This window comes from Ipomoea nil, unplaced genomic scaffold, assembly GCF_001879475.1.
Source record: "Ipomoea nil cultivar Tokyo-kokei standard unplaced genomic scaffold, Asagao_1.1 scaffold2616, whole genome shotgun sequence".
In the NCBI taxonomy this organism is placed as follows: Eukaryota; Viridiplantae; Streptophyta; class Magnoliopsida; order Solanales; family Convolvulaceae; genus Ipomoea; species Ipomoea nil.
This window is the reverse complement of record NW_017619044.1, coordinates 459717-480000: the sequence shown is the minus strand read 5'-3', so window position 1 is coordinate 480000 and position 20284 is coordinate 459717. Positions and strand designations below refer to the sequence as shown.

The window sequence follows — 20284 nt, the reverse complement described above, 5'->3', positions numbered from 1 at the left end:
TTAGAATTGTCAATGAAAAAATATCAAACATCTATAATATGGTTCAAATACATTATAAATTATAATACAATAATATTTATGATAGACGACAAGATAGTTAAGGGCGGAGCCAAAACTCTACTTGGGTAGGGTTAAATTTTAAAACACTTTGAAATGCTATAAAATATATGAAACATAATTGATAATTGATTAGATAACATAGTTTGAATAGAAAAGATAGTATATTCCTAAATATTTTAATTTTAATTTTCTTTTAGTTATATCAACTTTTAATTTTTCTAAATTAATTCGAATACAATGAAGTATAATATAAACTTGCGGACTACATTAACTAAATGATTCGCAAAAAAAGTAGACTTAAAAAATATTTAATTTATTAAAGGATTGGAAGGGTTAAAATAAAGAAAAGAAACTAAAAATACTATAGGATTGGAATGGATAAAATAAAAATAAAAATAAAAATAAAATAAAAAAATAAAAAACCAACAAACAAACTAAAAATACACCACTAGTGGGAATTGATCCCATGACTTACCATAAACAATCTAAGGTTTCTATCAACTAAGCTACTAAAATCTTTAATAAGTTTTATATTTATATTGTATATAAAAGCCTTAAATTAGGGAGGGGTCAGTGGGGCCAGTGTAGGTCCGCCATTGATTGTTACTGATGCTATGCTGGAAAATGTGGACTGCCCGCAACGACAAAGTCTGGAATGCAAAGATGGCAACCCCCAGTAGCCTTGTTGATGGTACAAAACGCTATCTGGTGGACTGGAACAACATTGTTGGGGGTGGCGATGATCAGATCACCAGCACCAGATTACCGGATGAAAAATGGACCAAACCAATTCCGGGCTATCTCAAGTTGAACACTGACGCAGCTGTAGATCCTAGAAACAGATTGATGGGATTCGGATGGGTGCTCAGGAACGAGAATGGTGAGTTTGTTGCAGCAGCGAGCATCCGCGGGAAATGCACATTCAATTCAAAAGAGACCGAGGCAATGGCCGTTCGTGAGGCTCTCACCTGGATTAAGAGTCATGGTATTAATTTTGTCCAGGCCAAAACGGATGCTCTTCAAGTTGTCCAACGTTTAGATCAAACCGTTGGGGATTCCTCATTTGACCTTATTCTGTTTGACATAAAACATTTCCTACTTTCTGTTGATCAAGTAGCTATCTCTCATGTATCTCGCACTGCGAATACGATTACCCATAGACTTGCTAGGGAAGCTTGTTCAATGTCTGTGCGTAAGGAATGGACTACTATCCCTCCTTCTTTTATTGTCAACGCTTTGTACTTTGATTTGAATTAATGCATGTTATGTTATTCAAAAAAAAAAAAAAATTCAGAAACACCTTAGAATAGTTCAAGTTGGCATATGATTTCTCTGCTCTACCCCAACTTCATCAACCTAATTAAGGTATGCATGTTTCATACTTTCTCCAACATCACTCAATTCCTTTTTTGCTTTCATATATATATATATATATATATATATATATATATATATATATAAAGGATATTTTCGATATTAGAGTACAAAAGCTATTTCCAAATACTTGGGAAATGAGAATAGCTAATACTAGGAGGACCCTAGGAATGACTATTCCCCCTGCAAGGGGAATACCTCATGTTGGGTAATATGGTTGAAAATTCCCAAAAATAATAATCCTACGAAAAGATTAATATTATATGGAAAAACAGAAAGAATTGGGAAGGAAAAGGTTGATTGTTTGGGTAAAGGTTTAGCACGAGTTCGAACACAAAGTTCTTTTCCTTAAAACCTTATTTGCTACCTCCCACAAGTGCTAGGAGCGTTGTAGCCTAGGTTTCCCAGGATAAAATGTGCTACGATTCCTTGTTTAAGCACTTAAACAAGGAACCCGGCAAACAAAGCAAAGCTTAGAACACTGGTTGGCTAAAAGAAGAGAGTAGAAGCAGAGTTTTGAGATGAAAATCAACTGGAATTCCTTTGTTTCTCACTGTGTTAAATGCTACTGCTTCTACCTCTCTTTATATAGGGATGTTGGAGTGATAGCATTCAACATGGCCATTAAATTGGTGTTAAAACCAATTGTGTAACACCTGTAACGGTCACCACTAAGTAGGATTAAACTCAGAATTTAAAAATTAGAATTAAAACAGTATTAATTCCGTAACAGATGAGTTTAATCTGTACAACAGGCTGAACTTTCGGGTTTCAGACCGTTGGGGTGCAGGTTCACACGAGAGCACACGGACCAGGCAACACGAGAGTACAACTCTCGTGCGCACTGTGGTGCAACCCGAAAGTGCACTACTCTCGTGGTCACAGATTCACAGATGCACGAGAGTTGTGCTCTCGGTGCACCACAACCTCTCTTGCTCCTCTGGAAAATGATACCGAAGTTAGGCATATAACTTAGCCCGCAAGGCCAACCCATTTCCGAACGACATTCGTGCCAGGTGCTGGCGCACGCGAGCTCGGGCTTGAATCAAGCCTTTTCGATGTCCTCTAGTTGGATTTTGATTTGCACCCCCCACCCCCCCCCCCCCCCCCCCCCCCCCCGCGCGAGAGAGCCTCTATGCTATACAATTCTACAAGCTTGAAAAGAGCTCATGTATATAAGGAGGGCAAATCTTGTTTCCAAACCAATGTGGGACAAAGTCCTACATTTTCCCTTCATTTCCCAACTTAAATGGGTCTACTTTGAGAATCAATATCTCATTCACCCATTATCCGTTTTGAGCGTACAATATATCAATCTCTTCGTCTTACTACGAAGAATCCGAATCCACTTTGACCCGACCCAAATCGGAAGTGGACCCCACTGATAATTGTACCACAAAATAGCCACTTAATATGCCATTTTAAGCTAATTTTTCCAACAATCCCCCACATGAATGAAAATTGATTTTCGGGGTAGTTTTAAAAACGGAAACAATTGTGTTCAACGGTCGATCCCTGCATAGGATAGGTAGGGTCACACCCTTTGAACCTTCCCTCGTGAAGATACATTTACTCTACTGACTGTACGGTAGAACGCGATGTCTTTGAACCGACTTCTGTTTGTGTAGACGATGACATATCTCACACAGGAACCTCCCAACCATGCTTTGTTCTCATGATTGTGCCCATTTTGGTCGTGGGTCACCATTCCTGGTTCTGCAAGAGTTTGTGAAGAATTGTGCCCGTCAATTCTCCTTTGAAGTGACCCTCACTTCTCTCTCACATAGGTGATTCTTTCCCGAGTATCCCGCATACTCTCATATGTCAACCGACATTCGAATCACTAAAGCATTTAACATGCTAACCTTGTGCGGGAGCCACTGTTTCTAACGAGGAGTGGTAGGGAATCCGAGACCCCCACAGTGACACGCTCCGTTCCATAATTTAGTTGTCCCATTGAACCTAGGTGCCAGCTAGGTTGGGTGTCCACTATAGAACTTTATACCAAGGGCTTTAGACCCATTCCTCGTCTCAACTTCTCTACAGCTACTCTACATAACCCTTTGGTTAGCGGATCCGCTATATTGTCTTCTGACTTTACGTAGTCAATCGAGACAACACCAGTTGTGAGAAGTTGTCTAATGATATTATGTCTACGACGCACATGTCTAGACTTACCATTATACATATGATTCTGTACTCGTCCAATTGCAGCTTGACTATCGCAATGCACACACATTGGAGGTACAAGTCTTTCCCAATTAGGAATATCCTCTAAAAAATGGCGTAGCCATTCAGCCTCTTCACAACATTTGTCCAAGGCTATCAGCTCAGATTCCATCGTGGATCTAGCTATCACGGTCTGTTTAGAGGATTTCCATGCAACGGCTGCACCAGCTAGTGTAAACACGTAGCCACTCGTGGACTTGGAGTCCTTAATATCGGATATCCAGCTAGCATCGCTATACCCTTCAAGTACAGCAGGATATCTCCCATAGTGCAGTCCAAGGTCTCGAGTATACCTTAAGTATTTCAGAACCTTCACTATTGTCGTCCAGTGCATGGCACCGGGGTTACTCGTATATCTACTGAGTTTACTAACCGCAAAGGCAATATCCGGCCTAGTGCAGCTCATTAGATACATCAAACTACCAATAACCCGAGCATATTCTACTTGAGAAATACACTCCCCGTGGTTCTTGGTTAGATGAACGCTTCGATCTAATGGCGTCCTAGTCCCTTGATGATTATCCTTGATAATTTTTTCAAGGATTTTATCAATATAATGTGATTGGCTTAACACCAGACCATCAGGTCTTCTAACGATTCTAATCCCGAGGATTAAATCAGCCAAACCCATATCCTTCATGTCAAATCTCGCATTTAACATATTTTTGGTAGACTTGATCATTCGATCGTTACTACCCACGATGAGCATGTCATCTACGTATAAACAAAGAATGACATAACCGTCTATCGTTTCTTTAACGTAGACACATTTGTCACTTTCGTTTATTTTAAATCCATTAGTCAACATCGCATGGTCAAACTTCTCGTGTCATTGCTTAGGCGCTTGTTTTAAACCATATAGCGATTTAACCAACTTACACACTTTCCTTTCTTGGCCCGGAACCACGAACCCTTCAAGTTGTTCCATATAGATTTCCTCATCTAGTTCGCCATTTAGGAAAGCCGTTTTAACGTCCATTTGATGAACTTCCAAATTCCGCAGCGCGGCTATAGCAAGTATCATTCTAATGGAGTTTATTCTCGTCACGGGAGAATACGTGTCGAAGTAATCAAGGCCCTCGCGTTGCCTGTAACCCTTGATTACAAGCCTAGCCTTATATGTAACACCCCAGATTTTCAAGACATTTTAAACTTATATAATAAAGGTAATATCTCATTACATCCCAAAGTATATCATAAGTGTACGGGGTGCTATGCCACACCTGGGCTAGAGAACCCAGGTGCACAGGCTGTCTAACTAATATCCATTGAAACATAATGCATAATATGGCGCGCAGGCCGAAAGGGAAACTAATCTATTTCTACGCTCCAATTCTAGCGCGCTCCAGTGCTCTAGTCCTCTGTGCCTGAAAGCCAAATATATCTGTTCAGCGAGAGATGCTGGTAACCCACTCCAACGCGTTGAAATACAATACATATAGAGATATATATAGATATATGAAAACCATTTTGAGCATGAGGATATATCCTAAGAACTCTAGCTTTAAAACCGGGAATGACTCGACAGATAAGGCCAGACACAAGCAACAGTTATAACGAGCATATGCAGTTCACAACAGATAAGGCAGATAAGGCAAAGCATAAACAATAACCATAACTCAACATCAACAATCCCCAACATAAATCCCGTAGTCACATCCCCCAAGATACTCATGATCACCACTCATCCATATCTCAACACATAGCACACTTTGTTGGCGCCACAGGACCAATCGCATGCCCATACATGAGGGTCAGCGCATATAGCTCTCACACGGCCCCGCAGCACCCTGCCCCGTATCGCAACACGGAGGGGTCGATCGCAACCGACCGATGAACCGCAGCTCATCATAGTGTTTGATCGCAACCAAACAGTGGACCGCAGCCCAAGAGAATGTCATCTGACCGCAGCCAGGAAAAAGGACGAACCGGAGCTCGTATAGAAACGTTTGATCGCAACCAAACGGTGGACCGCAGCCCAAGAGTACCAATCTGACCGCAGCCAGCTTCTGAACCGCAGCTCAGGATAACCAATCCGATCGCAACCGAATTGGGGTAGCACACACATAACATATAGCAAGCACATGCAACCCACATTACACATTAGGAAGGGGGAGAAAACGTATAACAAAACCTACGCGTGATCCATCACTTACTAAGAATAGTCCTAAGGGGTTCATACCTCTTCCACCTAGGTCAACGGGATACCAATTCAACTAGCATGCAATATAATAGACTCATGAACCTACGAACGGTACCCGAAACATCAACTAGACATAGGCACGATAAACGGAGTCCGTCGGGACACCACGGGGAACGGGGAACGTCAAACGGGGAAGCCGGGGTCCCGGGTGGGACAATTTTCCAGCGGGTAGCCGGTGGGTGGTGGGCCACCCGCCGGATTCTACTGTTCCGGGCAGCGGGTCGCCGGCGGCCAGCTGCCCGCCCGCCGGCCACCCGCTGCCGGGCGGTGTTTTACGGCCATGGGTAGGTGGCGGTCCCCTACCCCCCACTGACTCTTTTCACACACTTTACGCCCCGGGAACCGTTATGGAACCCGAAACCATGCTTAGACACTTTACAACACAATTAACGACAACACGTAGACAATTAACGAATCAAATACAAGAAACGAACGGCACATAACCTATCATGCTTTTCTAAATATAGTCAACACCCGAACATGCGATTTCCCCACCCGATAATCCAAGAATAAGATTATACGATACAACCTAGGGTTCTAATCACTTTTATATCAACAAGAATACGGTTCGTCTTCTAATTGCAAGATTCGGTAAGAATAACACATGAACAACAAGAGCATCACCCAATTATCAAGAACAACACATAATCATCAAGAACTCCATATAATCATCAAGAATATCATAATTATCAAGAATCTCCCAATATCAAGATTATCAAGATCCCTCATGGGATCATCACATCAATCATCATCAATAATCATCACAAGTCATTAATACACAATAACATGGGGGAAACCCTAAGGGGAAATCATAGCTATGAAAATAGGTTTTGTTGAGACATGGGTTACCTCTTAGCCTTAATTAGTTCCTTGGCTATGAAGGGTCTTTCTTTAAGTTTTCTTGCTTTCTTGCTTTCTTCTAAGGGAGTTCTTGGAGCTCTCCTGGGGTGGTGGGGCGTTTAGGCGTGTGGGGGGTTCTAGGTGCTCCCTAAGTCCCCCTATTTATATATTTAGGAGTCCTAATTAGGAACTAATATTATAGGCTCGCTAATTCTATTCCTTTTGGAACTAAGGATTGGGTTTAGGGGTTGGGTTTATATATGAGGGCCCATGGACTATGGTGGGCCTTTTTCCCTAATTAATCATTATGATTTATTCCTTCTCTTGGGCTATTGATTGATTAATTAAATGGTTTTAGGGGCCGTAACACGGGGTGTTACATTATACTTCTCGATGGAACCATCGGGTTTCATTTTCCTTTTAAAGACCCACTTGGATCCTAAGGGTTTACTACCCGGGGGAAGATCAACAAGTTCCCAAGTGTGATTCTATAAAATAGAATCCACTTCACTTTTAATAGCCTCTTTCCACATTGGTCCTTCTGTAGAAGTCACGGCTTCTCCGTACGTTCGAGGCTCGTTTTCTATCAAACAAGATAGAAAATCGGGTTCATTTTCTAATAAACAAGTTAGAGTACTCGAATCGTACTCCGACAAGTAAGTTAGAAAATCAGGACCAAATGATTTTCCAACTCTCGCCCGCTTACTGCGTCTCAGCTCGAGCTCGGGTTCTCTCTCGGATTCCCCACTCTCATTATCCATAGCTTCGTCAAACGTTCGTTTTGACGAACTCGGTCCCTCATTGGACCTACAAGGAAATACATTTTCAAAGAAAGATGCATTCCTTGATTCTATTATCGTGTTCTCGTGTACGTCCAGATTATGGGACTCATGTACTAAGAACCGATAAGCACTACTATTATGTGCATAGCCAATAAAGATACAGTCCACCGTCTTAGGACCTATCTTTACTTTCTTAGGTGTTGGCACGAAAACTTTGGCAAGACACCCCCACACTTTCAGGTACTGGTAGGAAGGTTTCCTACCGTTCCACAGCTCATAAGGAGTCTTATCAAGCTTCTTGTGGGGTACTTTATTTAAAAGGTAATTACTTGTCAAAATAGCCTCACCCCACGCGTCTTGAGGTAGGCCCGAACTTATAAGCATCGCATTCATCATATCTTTCAATGTACGATTCTTTCGTTCGGCAACACCGTTCGATTGAGGTGAGTAAGGTGCAGTACGCTCGTGTATTATACCTACACTCGCACAGAAGTCACCAATAGGTGCTTCGTACTCACCACCTCGATCGCTTCTAACTTTCTTAATCTTACGATAAAGTTGGTTTTCAACTTCATTCTTATAAAGAATGAATTTTTTCAAGGCTTCGTCTTTGCTTTTAAGCAAATACACATAGCAATAACATGTGCTATCGTCGATAAACGTGATAAAATATTTATTACCACCTCTCGTTTGTATCGATCTAAAATCGCACAAATCACTATGGATTAATTCTAGTGGTTCAGTTTCCCTTTCAACCGATTTGAAAGGTACTTTCGTTAATTTTGCCTCAACACAAATTTCACACTTGTTATTTGTGTTAATTTGAAAATTAGGAATATGGTCCATGTTAATTAATCTACGTATAGAATTATAATTAACGTGACCTAGTCTACCATGCCACAAATTGGAAGACTCAAGCAAGTAAACGGAATTAACTTTGCTCATATTCATGATAATAGGCATTACATTGAGCTTAAAAAACCCATCAGTTACATAACCTTTGCCTACAAACATTCCTAACTTAGACAAAACAACCTTGTCTGACTCGAACACCATGCGAAAGCCATGCTTGTTCAACAGTGAGCCAGACACCAGATTCTTCCTCAGCTCTGGAACATACAGCACGTTGTTCAACGTTAGTTCCTTCCCGGAAGTCATCTTCAGAACCACCTTGCCCACGCCTTCCACAGAAGACTGAGCAGAGTTTCCCATCCAAACCTTCTCGCCCTCGACGGTCTCAAAGGTGTTGAACATTTCTCGGTTGCAACACAAATGCCTTGTTTCACCAGTATCGATGAACCACTCTCGTGGGTTCGAGTCCACGAGGTTCACCTCGGTCACCATAGCCGAAAGGCTAATCTCGACCTCCTTCTGATTGCTTTCCTCAACCATGTTGGCTTCAGAACTCTTGTTCTTCTTCTTTGGAACTTTGCACTCAGAGGACTTGTGGCCAGTCTTGCCACAATTGAAGCATTTTCCATGAAATTTCTTCTTGGTAATGCCTCCTTTCGGACCTAGCTTTTGCTTGTCCTTCTTGTTCTTCTTGGAGTTTTTAGCATGCTCCACAACATTGGCTTTAGCACCAATAGTGACAGAATTTCTTCCATCATTCGTCCTGTTCCCCTCCTCAATTCGGAGTCGCTGGATCAGGTCCTCCAGGTTCATTTCCTTTCGCTTATGCTTAAGGTAATTCTTGAAGTCCTTCCACCCTGGAGGCAGCAAGTGGATAACCGATCCCACTAGGAAGGCTTCACTCAACGTCATGCCTTCGTCACGGATTTCATCAAAGATTAGTTGTAAATCTTCAACCTGACTTAGCACGGTTTTGGAATCAACCATTTTGAAGTCAAGGAATCGGCCAACCACAAATTTCTTTGCGCCGGCATCCTCACTTCGGTATTTATGATCCAAAGCTTCCCACAGCGCTTTCGCTGTGCCAATCTTGCGATATACATCGTATAACGCATCACACAATCCATTTAGGATGTAGTTTCGGCATAGGAAGTCCGAATCCTTCCAATAGCCAACTGCCATCACGGATTGGGCATCCTGTTCCCTTAGTTCGGGAACCTTCTCGGTCAAAAATCTCGCCAAGCCGAGAGTTGCTAGGTAGAACAACATCTTTTGTTGCCACCTTTTGAAATTCGATCCAATACCGGTGAATTTCTCCGGTCTTTCGGCCGAACCACTTGGTACCGTAGGTACCCGAGTCATGGGAATATATCCCTCAGTGCTCCCACCATCTTGTGAACCAACGTTCACTGGTGTAGCTTGGGAATTAGCAACATTATTGCCATTCCCACCATTGTTGTTCTCAACAACATTCTCCCCCCCGAGAGCTGGCAAAACTGGATTCTCCATTTCTTCTAGGAAATTAGAGATAAACAACCAACGGGAAACGGATAAGGTTTTAAGATTGTTGGGTAATATGGTTGAAAATTCCCAAAAATAATAATCCTACGAAAAGATTAATATTATATGGGAAAACAGAAAGAATTGGGAAGGAAAAGGTTGATTGTTTGGGTAAAGGTTTAGCACGAGTTCGAACACAAAGTTCTTTTCCTTAAAACCTTATTTGCTACCTCCCACAAGTGCTAGGAGCGTTGTAGCCTAGGTTTCCCAGGATAAAACGTGCTACGATTCCTTGTTTAAGCACCTAAACAAGGAACCCGGCAAACAAAGCAAAGCTTAGAACACTGGTTGGCTAAAAGAAGAGAGTAGAAGCAGAGTTTTGAGATGAAAAGCTACTGGAATTCCTTTGTTTCTCACTGTGTTAAATGCTACTGCTTCTACCTCTCTTTATATAGGGATGTTGGAGTGATAGCATTCAACATGGCCATTAAATTGGTGTTAAAACCAATTGTGTAATACCTGTAACGGTCACCACTAAGTAGGATTAAACTCAGAATTTAAAAATTGGAATTAAAACAGTATTAATTCCGTAACAGATGACTTTAATCTGTACAACGGGCTGAACTTTCGGGTTTCAGACCGTTGGGGTGCAGGTTCACACGAGAGCACATGGACCAGGCAACACGAGAGTACAACTCTCGTGCGCACTGTGGTGCAACCCGAAAGTGCACTACTCTCGTGGTCACAGATGCACGAGAGTTGTGCTCTCGGTGCACCACAACCTCTCTTGCTCCTCTGTAGCACGAGAGTAGGTGCTCTCGGTTCGGTTCTGGCCGAACCAAGTGACTATACCAGATGGAAAATGATACCGAAGTTAGGCATAACTTAGCCCGCAAGGCCAGCCCATTTCCGGACGACATTCGTGCCCGCAGGTGCCGGCGCACGCGAGCTCGGGCTTGAATCAAGCCTTTTCGATGTCCTCTAGTTGGATTTTGATTTGCACCCCCCCCCTGCGCGAGAGAGCCTCTATGCTATACAATTCTACAAGCTTGAAAAGAGCTCATGTATATAAGGGGGGCAAATCTTGTTTCCAAACCAATGTGGGACAAAGTCCTACATTTTCCCTTCATTTCCCAACTTAAATGGGTCTACTTTGAGAATCAATATCTCATTCACCCATTATCCGTTTTGAGCGTACAATATATCAATCTCTTCGTCTTACTACGAAGAATCCGAATCCACTTTGACCCGACCCAAATCGGAAGTGGACCCCACTGATAATTGTACCACAAAATAGCCACTTAATATGCCATTTTATGCCATTTTAAGCTAATTTTTCCAACACCTCATTCCCGGGAATGCTATCTCAGCCATGAAAAGACAAACCAAACAATGGAATAGGTCTATTCTTGGGAATGGTATTCCATTCCGACCTATTCCATAAACCAAACACGTTGTTAGAGTTGAGTACTTACCAACTTATCGTAATCCATATTACCTTATTTGAAAGTCCTGAGTGTTGACTTTGAAACATCTACTGACTGGCTCTCTTTTAGGGGATATACCTGCTCATAAAACTGAACATCCCTGGAAACAAGCACTTCTTTATTAGCAATGTCACATAAGATATAACCTTTAACATATGCAGGAATTCCCAAAAAAAAAATGCATTTCCTGGCTCTAGGATGCAATTTGCTTCTGCCTTGTGAAAGAGTAGAGCCATAGCTAGCATAAGCAACCAAAAGTCTTAAACTGGTCATAGATTACAGCTTTCCCAAACAGTGTCTCAAAGGGAGTTTTGTCTCCAATTTTTGAAGTAGGCAGCCTATTTATCAAATAACAGGCCAGGCATGTAGAACACAGTGACCTACCCCAGTATTCCATTGATAAACCAGACTGAAATTTGAGTGCCCTAGCCACATTCAAAATATGCTGGTGTTTCCTCTCTGGAATTCCATTCTGCTGAGGAGTATATGTACATGACTTTTGATGTATGATGCCCTTTTCATTGCAGAAACTATTCATCATAAATTCAGTGCCATTGTCTTTTCTTATGGTTTTGATTTTTGGGGCAAACTGAGTATCAACATAGGTGTAGAAGTTCTGAAATAAGGTCTTAACCTCTGATTTGTTCTTCATAAGATGCAACCATGTAAACCTGCTATGATCATTCACAATAGTCAAGAAATAATGTTCTCCCTTTAAGGATGCAACAACAATAGGGCCCCAAATATCCATATGTACTAGGTCAAAACATTTTGCAGCTCTAGAGATGTTAATGGGAAAAGTAAACCTTTTGTGTTTGGCAAAATGACATGCATTACATATAAACTCATGAGATTTACAGAATTGTGTATCTTTTATTCCATTCAAAGAGTGTATCTTATTCACAGGGTGATGCCCTAATCTACAATGCCACTGCACAACTCTAAAGATACACTATTACAATCAATAGTCCTGTCAAATTGAGTGTTCTTTCTTCTAGTAGGGGGTTGAGTGATCAGGTACAACCCATTCCTTTCTTCAGCAAAACCATCCACTATTCCATGAGGGCCCTGAATAGTGCATGAGTCAGATTTTATGACAATTTTGCATGTCCCTTGCTTTGTCAGTTTACTAACAGAAACAATATTGAATGTGAATGTTGGAATATGTAACACATTGCTTAACAACAGATTTTGATGTAACCTGATATCTCCTACATGTGTAACAGCCACATTTTCCCCAATGGGTTATTTGACAGATAATCCATGAACTTTATAACAATTCTCAAAGTATTCTAGTGAGCATGCAATATGATCTGTGGCACCTGAGTCCAAGATCCATATAGTATCTACTGCATTATTAACATGTAGATTAGAGATGAACCTGCCTTCATTGGATTCCCCATTGTTATTCATGGTGACAACAACATTAGTTGTTGACTGACTTGCTTGATTCTGATTCTGTAATAGATTCACCAGCCTTTGGAATTGTTCTGCATTCATTCCTATATCCCCAACTTGGTTCACAGAGGAATTATGAGCATCCTGAGTCTGTTTATTTCTAGATTTACCTGCAATCCATCTTGTAGGATAGCCATGTTTTTTGTAACATTTTTCAACGGTATGGCCAGTCATATTGCAATATGTACACTTAGGTACATTCCTTCCTCCATTATTGAATTTCTTCTTGTTGTTAGAAGCTGAAAAAGCAATGATTCCTTGTTCATCTATGTGTTGATCCTCGCTGGTTTGGATGACATTTGACTGAATAAGCTCAGTACTCTTTTGGTTGATGGTACCATTGATCTTTCTCTCTATTTTCAGGGTCATATTAAGAACCTTTTCTATGTCAGGAATTGGATCCATGACCAGAACTCCTGCTTTTATGCATTCATATTCATCATTTAATCCTTCTATGAATCTAATGACCTGATCATCTTGTTTGTCTTTTGATATTTTGCTCAACAAAGTACACGAACATCTAGGAGTACATTCACAGATTGGTAGGGGTCTCATAGTGTAACACCCCCGATTTCCATACCAAATTAAACCTTAAACATGCAGATAATTCTAACCATAAAAGCATACACAGCGGAAGACTTAAACATGAAATAGATGGAAAACGTAGAGTGGTATGTCACGCTCACACAACGGTGAACGCACAGGCGTAAACATCTGCAACATAATCTATCAATCCAAAGACAAAGTCAACAACATTAAGTCTAGAGTCTAACAAAGGCACGCAGGCCTAAACCATCACAAGTCCAATGGGATCTATACTAACTGTCTCTAGATCGCGTTCTCGTCTACTCAGCACCTGAAAGAAACACATAAATATATGGGACGACGCCCGGTCAGCGAATTATGCTGGTAACCCACCAATACATGTGAAATATCATATGTAGATAGTTTATATATATATATATATACAAAATCATTTGGAAACAGGATATAGTATATACATAAGTTCAAAGCCAAGAGTAGAAGTCAAACACAAGACTCTTTGCACTCACAATAAAGATAAGGGAACACATCCCAAGACATCAAGAAGCGATAACGACTCATAATAACAGCTCAAGGCGTATTCTACCATCACTTAGTAGAATAACACCCGACATACATAATTCAAGAGAATAAGGACACACACATTGGCAACACATGCCTTTGTGACAACACATGTCACAAATAGAGAAATACACAACAATGGCAACACGTGCCTTCGTGACATCACCCATCACGAATTGATATGCCTTCCTTATGCCCGGTTCCAACCTTATAGCTAGTTCCAACCATTACCTCCAGGACCCCTGTACATACAAGTCCAACCTTTTCCCTCCGAGGACCATCGTCCCCATTCGTCGACAAACCACCAACAAAACCACCAATTCATAGTACACGAGGGTACCGATCACACACATGGCAACACATGCCTCCCAAGAAATACGTGAACCCAACACACAGGTCACAAACTCCATAATCACGTCATGGCCACCACGAGGACCACTGCCGTACCTTGGTGACTAATGTCCCATACCATTAATCGTGCAATCCAGGTACAGCTACACACACCACACCACAATAGGAATCAATCAACGGATCACAACGAAGATATGGAACCATACTCAATCAAGGGATGGATTACAATCCGACAACAACGATGATTGACACAAGTCATCATCCACAATAGGATAAGACAAACAACACACACGCTAGCATTTAAACACCGAACAAGCATGCTTATCAAACGGGTAAACCAAACGTAGTCCCGAAGAACACACAAGACTCAACACAGTTCAACGAATCACAATGTTGAACACTTAGCACGATTCAAGACACCAAAACCTACATGGAATCCTACCATATAGTTCTAGACATACGAAACATCAAGAAAACACTCAAATAGTTCCACAAAAGAACATCGGGAAGTCAAAAGACCAAATACCGAGTCAAAAGAATCACGGGGAACAAATCCTCGCCCAACACCAAATACCGAGTCAAAAGACCCCCACCCGTGGTTCCGCCCGCGGGAACACCATCTCCCACACGCCTGTTCCCCACGGGTGGGGTGGCGGGTAGACGCCTACCCGCCGTTCCGCCCGCGGGTACACCTCTGTACCACAAGTTATCCCTTCGGGGATTTTCAACACCAAGCTCCAATTCAAGTCCAAAACATGCCAAATCTCACCAAATACAACAAAATGACTTGAATCAAAGGAATAGCCAAACAATTGCACACATGAACCCTAATAACAAGCTCTAGATATGCATTTTCACAAGACAATGCATTAACACTCACATTTCATAGAAAAATCACATGTAGAATCCAATAAATCATCATATAGGTAAGCAAAATAGATTTTGTAGAGCATGGGTTACCTCTTGTAGACAAAAACCTTCACTTAACACTTCTCAAAGCTCCTAACGAGGTTCACCTTCCACACCCACTTCAAAAACACACCAAAAGATCATAAAGATTCTATCTTTAAGAAAAGACACCTTAGAAGACACTAAAAACACAAAAGAAGCATAGATCTTACCCTCCTAGATGCTCAAAGGTAGGAAAGGTGGAATCTTGGAGATGAACTTTGAAGATCTTGGAAAGTCTAATCTTAGCTTGGAGAGAAAGCTAGCTAGGTTTTTAGAGAGAAGGAAGAGCTTTTTGCTTGGAAAGTGTTAGGATAGAAATGAGAGATGTCTCCTAGGTGAACTTGGAATACAATCATGAAAGGAAATGTCCAATTTACCCTTACTAAAATGAGGAGGTGTAAGGGAACAGGGAACTACTCACAAAGCTTTAGGTACAACACTTGACTTTGGTTGACTAGTCAATTACTAGTCCCCAACTATTGAATTTTCATGAATTTAAGGAATTAGATTATCAATTGGATTAGGATTAATTACTTAATTAATTCCTTAATTGAATTTGGATTACGGGGTGTCACACATAGCATTCATATGTCCCCATAGAGCATTACATTTTGTAAAATATTCATTGACAGATTTGTTACCTTGCACAGTGGTGAAGATTTCATTCTGGAGCTCAGCAATTCTGTGAGGATCAGCCTGTGAATACCTCTTGCTAAGTGCACTCCAGATTTCTGATGCTCTGTCAAAAATAGAGGATGCTTTCTGCAATGGTGGGAGTAAGTGATCTCATGATCCAGGAGCACACAATCTTGTTGCACCTCATCCACACTCCATATTTAGAATCTGTTACTGCTGGAATTGACACAGATCCATCCACAAAGCAAACTTATTTTTGATTTCAAGAGTTGTCTTCATGGATCTGCTCCATGAAGAATAGTTAATCTCAGATAAAGGAGGAGACACAAGAATCATATTTGGATTCTCAGTGATATGCAAGTAGTAAGGATCATCAAACTCTTCATTTCTTTGATTCATATTCTGATTAGTTAAATTCTGATTCACAGTGTATATATATATATTTTGAATTATATTTTATATATTTTGAATTTTATAAATTATTATTGAGTATATTTCGAAATTTTAAGAATAGTTGTGTGTATATTTTTTATTTTATGAGTTATTGGGTAAATTATGTATTGTTGTGTGTATATTTGGAATTTTATGAAATATTGTTTTTATATTTTCAACTTTTAGTAACTGTGTATATATATTTCAAAATTTTAGGAGTTGTTGAGTAAATTATGAATTGTTGTGTGCATATTTGGAATTTTATGAAATATTGTTTATATATTTTCAATTTTTAGAAATTGTTATTTATAAATGTTGAATTTTAGAATTATTGTGTATGTTATGAATTATTGTGTTTATATATTTCAAATTTTTTAGAATTATAATATATATTTCAAATTTTATGAATAATTGTGTATCTATTTTGATATTTTGAATTGTATAAATTATTGTGTGGATATTTGAAATTTTAGGAATTGTTTTGTATATATATATTGAATTTTAAGAATTATTGTAGTTGTTGTAGTAGTTATTATTATAGCAATTTGTTAAAATAGTGTTAACAAATGTTTAATTAGGGTTATTATTATTATTTTAAATTGGCTTGTGATGGATAAAAGTTGGATGATAGCCAATCGACTTAGTACGGAATACGAAGATGGAGTTAGAAAATTTTTAGATTTTGCAAAGAATATATAACCTTCTGAATAGTAATAAGAGGTGGTTGTGTCCTTGTAAGAAATGTTGTAATCAGAAAAGGTTATGTGAAGGTGACATATATGATGATCTAATCGTTAATGGGATTAATCCATATTATACACAATGGATTTGGCACGGTGAAAGCGATGTGGCTACGACATCTAACATGTATGTTGACAATGAAGATGATGAGTCTGAAGATGATGTCAATCTTCCACCTTGGTTGTGTATGAAAATAAAATACATCATGTTGTCGTTGTTGATATCAGGGCCTAAACAACCAGGAAATGACATTGATGTATATCTAGTGCTACTTGTTGAGGATTTAAAGATTTTGTGGAATGAAGGTGTGCCTATGTCTGATGCTTATAGTCGATGTAGATTTACCTTACGTGCAATGATTTTTTGCATAATAAATGATTTCCCAGCATATGGTAACCTATAGGGTTATACTACTAAAAGAGCTAAGGCATGCTCAATTTGTGACGATGAAACTCCCAGTCTATGATTGAGTAACAGTAAAAAGAATGTGTGCATGAGCCACAGGACATTTCTCCCTATCGGTCATCCTTATCGTAAGAAGAGAAAAGCTTTTAATAGAAATCCTGAGACTCGAGTTGTTCATTTAACTTTATCTAGACATATTGTTTATGAATGTGTTAAGAATATTAATGTTGATTTTGGTAAGACTAGTCAAACGAATCCTTGGAAGAAGAGGTCTATATTTTGGGATCTACCATATTGGGAGTATTTATCAGTTAGACATTGTCTTGATGTTATGCATGTTGAAAAAAATGTTTGTGACAGCATTATTGGGACACTGTTAAACATTCAAGGGAAGACAAATGATGGTGTTAAGGCTAGAAAGGATATGGTTAAAATGGGAATACGGGATAAGTTAGCACCACAAGAGTTAGGAAACTTACCTTAAGCTTGTCATACTTTATCCAAAAAAAAGAGAAAACAAGTTTTTGTGCCTGTTTAAATGGTGTCAAGGTTCATTCTGGTTATTCATCGAATATTAAGAAACTTGCATGTGTCGATGAAGGACCTTAAGTTGGTTGGCATGAAGTCTCATGACTGTCATGTATTAATGCAGCACATGTTACCTATTGCTATTCGAGACATCCTACTGTAACATGTTAGACGGGCTATAACAAAACTTTGTTTTTTTTTTTTCAATGTTATTTGCAGTAAAGTAAGTGATCTAGATGTGTTAGCTGATCTGCAAACTGATGTGGTTGTTACTTTGTGTCAATTTGAAATGTATTTTCTTCCATCTTTTTTTTTTTTTTTTATATTATGGTGCACTTGATTGTTCATTTGGTGAGGGAAACTAAGATGTGTGGTCCGATTTTTTATTTATTTATTTTATTTTATTTTTGTTGAGGTACATGTATCCGTTTGAAAGATATATGGGAATATTGAAAGGATATGTGAGAAACCGGTATCGACATGAAGGGAGTATAATTGAAGGTTATGGTACTGAAGAAGTCATTGATTTTTGTACTGATTATTTAGCTAATGTTGAGTCAATTGGTGTTTCTAAGTCTCGTCATGAAAGGAAGACTCACTGGGAAAGGTACTATTGGGTACAAACCAGTTTCTCCACCTTTGCAGTTGTGAAATAAGGCATATCATCTCGTATTGCAACATCTTTCTGAGGTCCATCCATACCTGGACCAACACATGTCCCTGATAGGAGAACAAAATCCTTTAAAGGGTGAAAGATGGGTGACCATTGAACACAACCGCACATTCATCACATGGTTCAAAGATACAGTGATGAAAGACTTATCTCAAGTCCAAAAAGGTGTTTACTAGCAGTATGCCCCGATGACACACCAATTGTTGTTGCAAAGGGTATGGCTCACCCAAGTACTGACGAGACTACGGTGAATCACCAACCATTATTGCGTAACTGTGTCAAAGTTTGGGTGGATGAAGTGATTGAGGGTAGAGAACAAATTAATCTCCCCTTACCAAATCAATAGTATGTCACTATAGCAGATATAGTAGGCAGTTTTGCACAATGACCTATGCATTTAGTGAGTTTAGATGAGGTATGCATTATATTTTTTTATTTACTTATTAAGTTAGTTTTCGGTGTTTATATTTAAAAGGGGCTAGTAAACTTACCCTTTTATATTTGTAGAGTTTATCAAAATAAAATAAGAAACCAAAAGATCAAAGTGCTGATCTGACTACTACTGGTGCACGAGCTCTGATTGTTGGTAATGATGTCTTACAACACTTGGGGGACAATTGCAAGTGTTTACTGAATTTGTTGATAGGCTTTCCACTTGGTAAAGACTATATTGAGTCGGAGATGGATAAAGCAATCTTCCATAATCAAAACACAAGTTCTATTTTTGTGATGATGATGAATGATACAATGAATTTGATGATAATGAAATAGATTAATGTCTTAATCATACAAGTGTTTATACTGTAAGTTTTTTTTATATAATTATTACGGTATTATATATACATACATACATAAATATATATATATATATATATATATATATATATATATATATATATATATATATATATATATATATGTATGTATGTATATGTTTACCTATATTTGGTGAAATTTCTTATTCATTATTTCTTAATTTTCAGATTTCTTAATCAGTTGTGCAATCAGTTTGAAGTTAGGTCAATCGGGTTTGTCTGTGCGACCCAAATTTCCCACACTATGCTTAAAAGCGGTGCCTCCAAAGTTACGTCATATTTCATCCACGTCATGGGGCAGCACAAAGATAAAAACTTTATTTTAGCACCATATCATCAAGAGTAAGAAAATTGTTCTTCTATTTTTTTAATATAACTTATAACTTTATATTTGGAGTATTAGATATTAAATTTTTAACATATACTTGTGTTTTTTAAATGTAGATCTCATTGGTTACTTTTGGTGATTTGCATATGGTCAAAAAACGTATGTATCTTGGATCCCTTGCCTTCTAATTGTGATATTGGTTTAATTAAAGCTTCTGTGAATTTGTAAGTAAATACTTTATTATTTATATAAGTATTTTAGCAATTATTATATTATTTATAAATTTTTATGTATGTTTATATTTATTATAGGGCATTTTGCTCTATTCTTATGAGTGCACGGGCTAGGAACATCAATTGGAAGCCATGCAAATGGTCACGTATTACCTTAGAATTAAAAGAAAAATAAAAATAAATAAATACACTACACGACCGCTCTCGGACAAAATTGGTCCCGTATTACTGACAATGCGCGACTGTTTCGCAACGGTCGTGTAAAGTCCATGGCTTTCCGCGAGTCTCGCATACGCGACTGT

The 20284-nt window shown here is 39.2% G+C and overlaps 2 protein-coding genes across 2 annotated transcripts; one reads left to right on the top strand and one right to left on the bottom strand.

Moving 5' to 3' along the window:
- Window positions 1–723: 723 nt before the first annotated feature.
- LOC109154289 lies at window positions 724–1317 on the top strand. Its single transcript, XM_019302114.1, has one exon. It carries the CDS (start codon window positions 724–726, stop codon window positions 1315–1317), a length of 594 nt encoding a protein of 197 aa, XP_019157659.1.
- An 11255-nt stretch (window positions 1318–12572) lies between these two features.
- LOC109154288 lies at window positions 12573–18633 on the bottom strand. The gene is made up of 3 exons (XM_019302113.1): window positions 18559–18633; window positions 15833–15953; window positions 12573–13201 (listed from the first exon to the last, which is right to left on the bottom strand). The coding sequence occupies exons 1-3, from the start codon at window positions 18631–18633 to the stop codon at window positions 12573–12575; spliced, it is 825 nt and encodes a 274-aa protein (XP_019157658.1).
- Between the last annotated feature and the right edge of the window lie 1651 nt (window positions 18634–20284).